Here is an 8,405-nt window from a genome sequence, read left to right as displayed (position 1 = left end):
TTTTTTTTTTTTTTTGCTCTTTTGAGACAGGGTCTCACTATGTAGTGAGACTGCCCTGGAACTCACTATGTGGCCCAGGTTGGTCCGGGACTCACAGTGATCCTCCTGCCTCAGCCTCCCAAGTGCTGGGATTACATATACCACTTTTTAGATGTGTGAACTTGGGCAAGTGACTGCCTTTTCTAGGCTTCTGTTCCCTGATCTGATAGGGGTGCTAAGCTCTGGTGACTCTGAGACATGAGTGTATAGTGGCCCCACACAGTACTGGTGTCCTTCTTGCCCGTGAAGCTGTCTCTGAAGCTGGTCAGCTGCCTTCTCTCCATAAGGTCACTTGGGGATCCAGGCGCCTTCCATCTGGCTCTTTATAAAGCCAGCAAAGGGGGACAAAGTGGGGAGTATTTATGTGTTCTAAAGTGATTCCCAGCACTGCCTCCCATTCCTGGGCAGGAATTTGAGAACATGGAAGTGGATTCACTTGCACAGGCAGCAGACCTGCCAGCTGCAGTGAGGGCTAAAGGAGCTGGTGCTTGGAAGGCTTCGAGCTGAGCCTGCCCGGAGTTAGGACTCAGTAAAGTCCAGCGTTATGTCATCCTTAGGGCACCTCCTTAGACATATGTGTCCATAACAAATGAAGGACCTACCTAAGTGACAGGGTCTTGGGCCAGGCTCGGCCCTGACCCCACCCCTGCTTTCCCAGGACTCCCCCTATGGCCTGAGTTTTATAAGGCTTCGCAGCCCTCCAGACAAAGAGGAGGCCGAGGTCCCATCCCAGGTAAGCTCCACCCCCCACGCCCCAGAGCCTCCTCTCTAGTTCTCCACCCTCACCTGCCACCAGCCCTCACGGGGCCTGACCTTGTGGGACTTTAGAAGGTGACCATGACTAAGCTTGGCCAGTTCCGGGTGAAGGAAGAGGACGAGAGCGCCAGCTCCCTGAGACCAGGGGCGCTCTTCTTCGGCAGGATAAACAAGACATCCCCAGGTGAGTGCTGAAACCAGGTCTGAGTCACAGAGGTGGGGCCCTGGCCTCCTGGGTCTGAGAGAAGTGAGGACCTGGAGCCCTGGGGCTGAGGGAGGAGGCGGGGCCTGAACTCCCGAATTGCTGCTGGGTTTGGGGAGCAACACTGTGTTCCATAGCTGGAAACTAAGGAGTCTCTGGGTCCAGCTGTCTCATCAGGGCTCCACTTTCTCCTTCTGTAGCCACAGCCAGTGACCCAGCAGGGCCCAGCTACGCAGCGGCTACCCTCCAGGCCTCCGCGTCTCCACTCTCCAAGGCAGTGGGCAGCACCACTAAGGTGAGGTCGTCAGGCCTGGATGCGGGGCTGGGGGTGGGTGTGAAGTCGGAAGCCTCAACCCATCCCACCCCCCAGCCTCAGGAGTCTACCAAAGGGAAGAGGAAGTTGGATTTGAATGTAGAAGAAAGGAAGACCCCCAGCAAACCGTCAGCCCAGCTTTCTCCCCCTCCCCTCAAGAGACCCAAATGTGAGCCACTAGATCCCCTGTTAAGTCGGGGCCTGGGCCTGTGCTCCTGTGGCCAAGATGCGGAGGAGCTGGGCGCGCAGTCCCAGTGGTGCTGACCGAATGAATCTGTACCCTTTGGGTCCGCAGTGCCAGCTCCCACCCGCTCCCCAGCTGCGGCCCCGGCCCCTGCTACAGCACAGAGGGCCGTGCCAGGGAAACCGCGAGGAGAGGGCACCGAGCCCAGGGGAGCCCGCGCCGGCCCGCAGGAGCTGGGGAGGATCCTTGAAGGTGTGGTGGTGGTGCTGAGCGGCTTCCAGAACCCCTTCCGCTCGGACCTCCGGGACAAGGCCCTGGAGCTGGGTGCCAAGTATCGGCCAGACTGGACCCCGGACAGCACCCACCTCATGTAGGCCTGTGCCTGCCTCTCCAGCCTGCTGTGCTCTCCTCCCTCCGCCTGCTCCTCGCCCTCTCTCTGTCTTTCTGCCTCTGTGCCTCCTCCACCCCTCCTTGGCCTCACATCTCTTTCTTTCGCACGTGTCTCACTGCCTGTCTTCTCTTCGCTCTTTCTTCCTGTCTCTGTCACCCTCTTGCCCCTCCAGTCACATCTGACCAACACCCCTCAATCCTGCCTCCCCCAGCTGCGCCTTTGCGAACACCCCCAAGTACAGCCAGGTCCTGGGCCTTGGAGGCCGCATCGTGCGCAAAGAGTGGGTGCTGGACTGTCACCGCATGCGGCGGCGGCTGCCGTCCCGGAGGTGAGGCCTTGCCGCGGGCGCCTGTGTAGCACACGCAGCACACTCACCAAGCCTGCCTCATGCCCTGTGCTGGGCAAAGCCAGGGACCAGGGCCTGCCAGCCCAGAGCCAGCCGGCTTCTGAGAGGAGAGGAGGCCCTGGTGCCCGCAGATGAGGGAGTCACAGGACTCTGGAGCCTACTCAGTGGAGAAGGTGACATCACAGGCTGTAGGACCAGCATGTGTAGGGGTTTGGGGTGACAGAACGCAGCACCAGGCCATTCATAGTCTTTTGGAGCACTTCCCAAAGCCTCTGCTCTGTGCCCTGCTGGGCTGTACAGCACTGGAGGCTCTTTCTTCAGTGAGGGGGTCAGTGTGGGGCCCTGGGGAGCCCACAGCTGGTGTAGGTCTTCCGGACGACGAGGTGTGTGCAGTTGAAGAGGCGGGTGAGGAGGACTGGGTAGCCTGGTGTGTCTGACCATAGAAGTGCAGGTGGTGCTGAGCTTACAGTAGGGGGCGGACCCCTCCCCAGCCTTGGTACTGGGGATGAACCCGGGATTGTCATGTTGAGCTCCATCCCCAGCTCTTTTTGTTTGTTTGTTTGTTTGATTTTTTGAGACAGGGTCTCACTATGTAGTTGAGACTGACCTGGAACTCACAATGTAGCCCAGGCTGGTTTCGAACTTGCAGCGATCCTCCTGCCTCAGCCTCCTGAGTGCTGGGAATATAGGCGTGTGCCACCACACCTGGCTCCCAGTTCTTTTGTATTCTTTGAGACAGTCTCACTAAATTGCCCAGGATGAGTTTGTACTTGCAATCCTCCTGCTTTAGCCTCCCAGAGTGATAAGATGATTGGCACACACCACCACACCCAGTCATGGAAGCCCTTCAGGCTGGGGAAGCATGGACTCAGACCTGAGGCCTGGGTGAGTTACACTCCATGGCCTGAATGTATTCAGAAATCAGGCTCTGTGTTGGGGGACAGTGAGTCTGGAAAGCTGGGTGGGTTCAGCTTGGGCTCCATCCACCTTCACAGACCCCTCGTACTTTGCTGAGAAATCCATACTCTTTGGGAGCAAAGAGCTCTCGTCTGGGTTTAGCACAAACTCACTTAGCTGCATAGCCATCCTGTCCTGCTCTAACAAGACGCTGTTCACAGGCCCTGTTCTTTGCCTTCGGTGTGTCACGTTATTTATTGCAGAAATGTACTGGCTCGGTTGTGGGGTGCTTCCCAGCCCGTCTGTGTGTCTGATGTGACAGTCTGCATGCCTGCCATTTGCCTCTCTGAAAGTTGAAAAGTTCCAAATTCTGAAACTCATCTGGCCTCTAGGGTCTCCTCTGTGAGCAGTGGGGAGTCCCGGAGACCCTTGGGATGTAGGCTTTGTTGGGGGGGATGGAGTATTGAGAGAATGCGAGTGGGCACCCTGAGGAGGCTGGGGCCACAGGCATGAAAAAAGGAGTGGGTCAGGGATATGTTCAGGGCAGAAGGAACCACATTTGGACTGTTGTGTGTCCAGAAAAGCCCAAAGAGGACAGGGAGAAAAGGGGGTGCAAGAAAAGGTATTGGATCTGTGACTGGGTTTTAACATAAAAAATTCAGAAGGCATGGTATATTTTAACCGTTCAAGGATAGAAGGAAGAGTCCCAAGCCGGGTGTGGTAGTGCACGCCTGTAATCCCAGGACTCGGGAGGCTGAGGCAGGAGGATCACTGTGAGTTCGAGACCAGCCTGGGCTACATAGTGAGTTCCAGGTCAGTTTCAACTACACAGTGAGGCCCTGTCTCAAAACCCCCACCCCCAAAAAGGAAGAGTCCCAGGAATGGCTTTTCTCACCATATTCACAAATTGAGGATTGTTGTTGTTGTTGTTTTTCTGGTTCTGGGGATTGAACCCTGGGCCTTCCCATTGAGCTGTATCTCTAGCCCTTTTTAATTTGTTTTTATTTGAGACATGGTCCCTCGAAGTTGCCTAGGCTGGGATCGCACTTTTGATTCTCTTGCCTCAGCCTCCCCGAGTGCTAGGATTACAGTCACCACACTGGCTACAAATAAGAGTTTTTATTTTTTGTTGTTGTTTTTGAGACAGGATCTCACTATGTAGTTGAGCCTGACCTGGAACTTACTTTGTAGCCCAGGTTGGTCTCGAACTCACAGTGATCCTCCTGCCTCAGCCTCCCGAGTGCTGGGATTACAGGCGTGCGCCACCATGCCTGGCTACAAATAAGAGTTTTTAAAAACCTGTCTGGGGCCAGGTTGGAGCTGAGGGGTGGAATGCCTGTTCAGCATGCACGAGGCCCTCCATGTGACCCCCATCCCACAAAGCATAAACACCAATGGCGTTTACCAGCTTTGAAACTGCAAATCATTCATGAGGGATCTTGGCTACGTCCCAGATGGCGAAACCCCCACTTCCTTCTCCCTCATGACTCGCCCTGTGATTTGGGACAGATTAAAGCACAATGTCTGATGCCCAAGAAGTCCCACATAAGCCTTCACATGGCTGCTGTCCTTAGGCCAGGAGGATTCTTTTCTTGGAGTGTCTATGTTGAAAGGAACCGTACACACGGTGTCAGGGCTCTGAGCCTACAAGGGTCCCCCGGTACCCTAGGAAGGTTGTCCCAGGACCACAGATCTATAGATGCTCAAGTCCCTTATAAAAAACTGGTTTTGCATGAAACATACACACATTCTCCCATATACTCTCAATTTTTTCTGTAGATAATTTATGTACCTACTAATATGGAAATGCTGTGTGAATATGTTACACTATGTTGTTTAGGGAATTATGACCCAAAAAAGTGTGCGCATGCTCAGTGCAGATGTGTGCTGGTCCTGGTGCCCCCCATTTTCCATCTGAGGTTGGTTGACTCCATAGAAGTGGAACCCCAGATATGGTGGGCTGATTGTGTTTGCTTTTGAGGATTTTCCCTTGATGAGTAGGCATTTTCCTGATGAGAGTCCGACAATGATTTTCAAAGAGGAAGGTGGCTTCAGAGTTTTCTTTCTTCTCTGAGAGGAGACTTTTCTTCTCCGAGAGGGAGGGAACAGAGTATGCTCAGAGCTCTGTGGCTAGGGGCCTGGCTGAGTGGGGAGGGGATCCCTGCCCTGAGTGAGTGTTCAGTAAACACCCACAACCACTGCCTCCTGAACACACTCCTCAGCCCCCTGGGGGTACTTGGTACCCTGTTTGTCCGAGCCTCCCTTTCTCCCCCAGGTACCTCATGGCAGGGCCCAACTCCAGCAGCGAGGATGAGGCAGGCTCTCCCAGCGGCAGCGGTGGGGAGGAAGCCCCTAGGCTTCCGAGAAAGGTCTGCCGCCCCTGCCTGGTGGGAGAGGGTGATGTGGGTCTGCTTCAGTTCCCCAGCCTCTCCACTCCTTCTCCTGCCGGCAGCCCCACTTACACCTGCACTGCCACCGTCCTCACACAGACCCTCCCTTCTCAGCGCCCCCAGACCAAAGCCAAGCCTCCCCTGGCAGCTGGATCCAGCTCGCCCCAGAAGCCCCCAAGCCCAAAAGAGACCAAAGCTGCCTCAGGAGGACCCCAGGAAAATTCTGACACAGAGGAGGAGCAGTCAGGTTAGAGTGCAGGAGAAGGGTTGGGTCTTGGACCCCTGGGTCTGGGGGAGGAGGCTGGGCCTGGACCCCTGGTCTGAGGGAGGAGGCAGGGCCTGGACCCCCGGGTCTGAGGGAGGAGCAAACTGAGTTACAGACAAAGTCAAAGCAGAGGGGCCCCCGGTTCCAGATAACCAGATGTGGAGGTCAACTGAGGTTGGGTTTGGGGTGCCTGGGTATACGCTCAGGTGCCAACTGAGAGGGAGGATGACGAGACCTACCAGGAGCCAAAGCCAGGACACCTCATTGACTGGGCTTCTACTTGCAGCAGGATGGGACAATGGGGCGGAAGAGTCTGGAGACACTGAAGACGAGCTGAGGAGGTAGGTGGGGGCTTGGGTCAGGGCAGCCCGGCCTTGCGCTCCCTGGGTCACTGCGCTCACCTCCGCTGCTCTCGGCCCGCCAGGGTGGCCGAGCATAAGGAGCACAGGCCACCTGCCGGCCAGGAGGAGAACGGCGAGGACCCATATGCCGGCTCCACAGATGAGAACACTGACAGCGAGGGTCAACCAGAGCCTCCCGACCAGCCAATTCCTGAGCTCCCGGGTAGGAAGTCCCTTCGCCCCGCTGGCCCCCCAGTTGTCAGCTGTAACCTGCGTAGCTTGCCCTGGGAGCCCTCTGCCCCACCTGCTCCCTGCCTCAGTCACCTGCATGCTGTGCTGGGCCTGCTCCCTTTAGCATCCTCTCTGCGTCTTCCGTCTTTATTGCCTTCAGACTTCTTGCTCTGACCACTCCCCTTGCTGCACAGTGCTGGTGTGAGGCCCCAGGACTCCCAAGTGTCATCAGGGCCTGCCAGGTGACAAGGACACTGCTATTCCTTGGGACCTTGGTGGTGGGCACACGTGTTCACTTTAATATCACTCATCCCAGCATGAAAGCTGTGTACACGTCTATGTAAGAAAGGAAGGAGATGGGGTTGCTGCAGGGGCTCACTGGGTAGGGGACCACAGGAGAGTCACAGCTTCTTCAGGTTGAGAACAGGGAGAAGAAAGGCCGCAGGGTCTGAGCAAGGCAAGGTTTTGGGGCACTGGAGGAGCTGTTCCCCAGCTTCTCATGGCTGATGGCAGGAAAGCACCTTGATCCTCCATAGCCCAAAAGTGGCAGCGGTCGGTGGCCTGGGAAGTCATGTGAAAACGGAGAGAGTGAGCTGCCTGGAGGTCAAGGTGAGAAGCGATATCAGGACTAGGCAGCCCAGGTACAGGAGCAGCAGCTCTGGGGTGGCCTCCAGGGCCAAACTGATGCAGTGGCTGCAGCCCATCTGTAAGGGACACATTGTGATAAGTCATTGTCTCCAAGTAAGGCCAACAAGCGAATGAACAAACCAGCCAGCCGCCCAGAGGCTATGACAGGCCCCCGGCTTGGCCTCTGCTCCAGGTGTCCCGTTCCTCTGGACTGGTGCCATGGACCTCAGAGGACTCACACGCCTTCCACTGTCTCCTGCAGACTTCTTCCAGGGAAAACACTTCTTCCTGTACGGAGAGTTCCCTGGGGACGAGCGGCGGAAGCTCATTCGATATGTCACAGCCTTCAACGGGTCAGTCTGGGGGTGAGGGGCGATGGTCCAGGAGAGGACGGGGGGCAGTCGGAGGAGAAGGGCGTGCCTGGCAGGGTGGGCACAGTCTGAATGCCAGCCTGTGCATTGCCTTCTCAGGCTTCTCTCTGAAGTGAGGATCTCCCTCTCCGAAAGGGCTGGCACCAAGATTACCACTGTGGGGGCCCCGCAGACGGCTACAGGGGCATCGGTGGGGCTGGAGAGGACAGAACCTTTGAGATGACTGGAGAGTGGGGTGTTGAGAGAGGGGCCGCTGATACCTGCCGTGCCCTCTGCCCCCTTTCCTCTCTCTGCCAGGGAGCTCGAGGACTACATGAGTGACCGTGTCCAGTTTGTGATCACGGCACAGGAATGGGACCCTAGCTTCGAGGAGGTGAGCCCTGGAGTGGAGAGGAGGGCAGGGGAGGGGGGACCCTGACTCCCCTTCACACACCCCAGCCTGTCAATCATGTGTTCCCGCGTGGACCTTCTCGCAGGCCCTGATGGACAACCCTTCCCTGGCGTTCGTCCGTCCCCGATGGATCTACAGTTGCAACGAGAAGCAGAAGCTACTTCCCCACCAGCTCTACGGGGTGGTGCCTCAGGCCTGAACTGTGCGCTTGTGTACATGGGTGTGCACACACACAAACACAAGTTTAATAAAGGTGACTCGGTTTGGAGCTGCTGCCCCGTCTCACTCGAGTCTGCCAACGCTCCAGGAGGCCGCTGGCTCATGTCTCGTGTGGTTTTGCTTCTACTCCATGAGGCCAAGTCTCTGAGCTTCCTTAAGGCCTGTCCTGGGATCCAGGAAGAAGGCCTGGCTCTGTCATCAAGTGTGGTAGGGAAGGGGCTCTCTTCTCCCTGGCCCTGTGCCCCTGGCGGGGGTGGGGTGGGGGTGGGAACTGACCCTTGGAACTGCTCCTGGGTTTATTGTGACCTTCAAGCCTTTTCTGGGTTGCCCTTCTGTGGGATGTGGGCTGGAGGTCTGGATGTTAAGTCTGTCTCCGCCTGCCTCCCCCAGGGACACAGCCCTGGCCCAGGGTTTTCAGAGGTCACTGCATATGCGGCATTGC

The 8,405-nt window shown here is 56.7% G+C and overlaps 1 protein-coding gene across 3 annotated transcripts in view; it reads left to right on the top strand.

Moving 5' to 3' along the window:
- The window catches only part of Xrcc1 (X-ray repair cross complementing 1), a 22,198-nt gene extending 14,149 nt beyond the window's left edge, over window positions 1-8,049 (top strand). Inside the window, exons 5-17 of one of the 3 annotated variants that reach the window (XM_010623270.3) lie at window positions 698-772; window positions 868-979; window positions 1,198-1,292; window positions 1,368-1,479; window positions 1,606-1,864; window positions 2,097-2,213; window positions 5,404-5,497; window positions 5,618-5,765; window positions 6,073-6,124; window positions 6,208-6,347; window positions 7,245-7,335; window positions 7,651-7,726; window positions 7,830-8,049. In XM_010623270.3, the coding sequence (XP_010621572.1) occupies window positions 698-772; window positions 868-979; window positions 1,198-1,292; window positions 1,368-1,479; window positions 1,606-1,864; window positions 2,097-2,213; window positions 5,404-5,497; window positions 5,618-5,765; window positions 6,073-6,124; window positions 6,208-6,347; window positions 7,245-7,335; window positions 7,651-7,726; window positions 7,830-7,943 (1,485 nt within the window). In that variant the 3' untranslated portion in view covers window positions 7,944-8,049. Of the gene's footprint in view, window positions 1-697; window positions 773-867; window positions 980-1,197; window positions 1,293-1,367; window positions 1,480-1,605; window positions 1,865-2,096; window positions 2,214-5,403; window positions 5,498-5,617; window positions 5,766-6,069; window positions 6,125-6,207; window positions 6,348-7,244; window positions 7,336-7,650; window positions 7,727-7,829 lie in introns of all 3 variants that reach the window. The other 2 variants (XM_010623269.3, XM_010623271.3) reach the window with 2 other exon arrangements.
- Window positions 8,050-8,405: the final 356 nt, after the last annotated feature.

Source organism: Fukomys damarensis, unplaced genomic scaffold (genome assembly GCF_012274545.1).
Source record: "Fukomys damarensis isolate Sample0158 unplaced genomic scaffold, DMR_v1.0_HiC HiC_scaffold_19, whole genome shotgun sequence".
Lineage (NCBI taxonomy): Eukaryota > Metazoa > Chordata > Mammalia > Rodentia > Bathyergidae > Fukomys > Fukomys damarensis.
The sequence above is the reverse complement of the archived record's forward strand: the minus strand, read 5'-3'. Positions and strand labels throughout refer to the sequence as shown.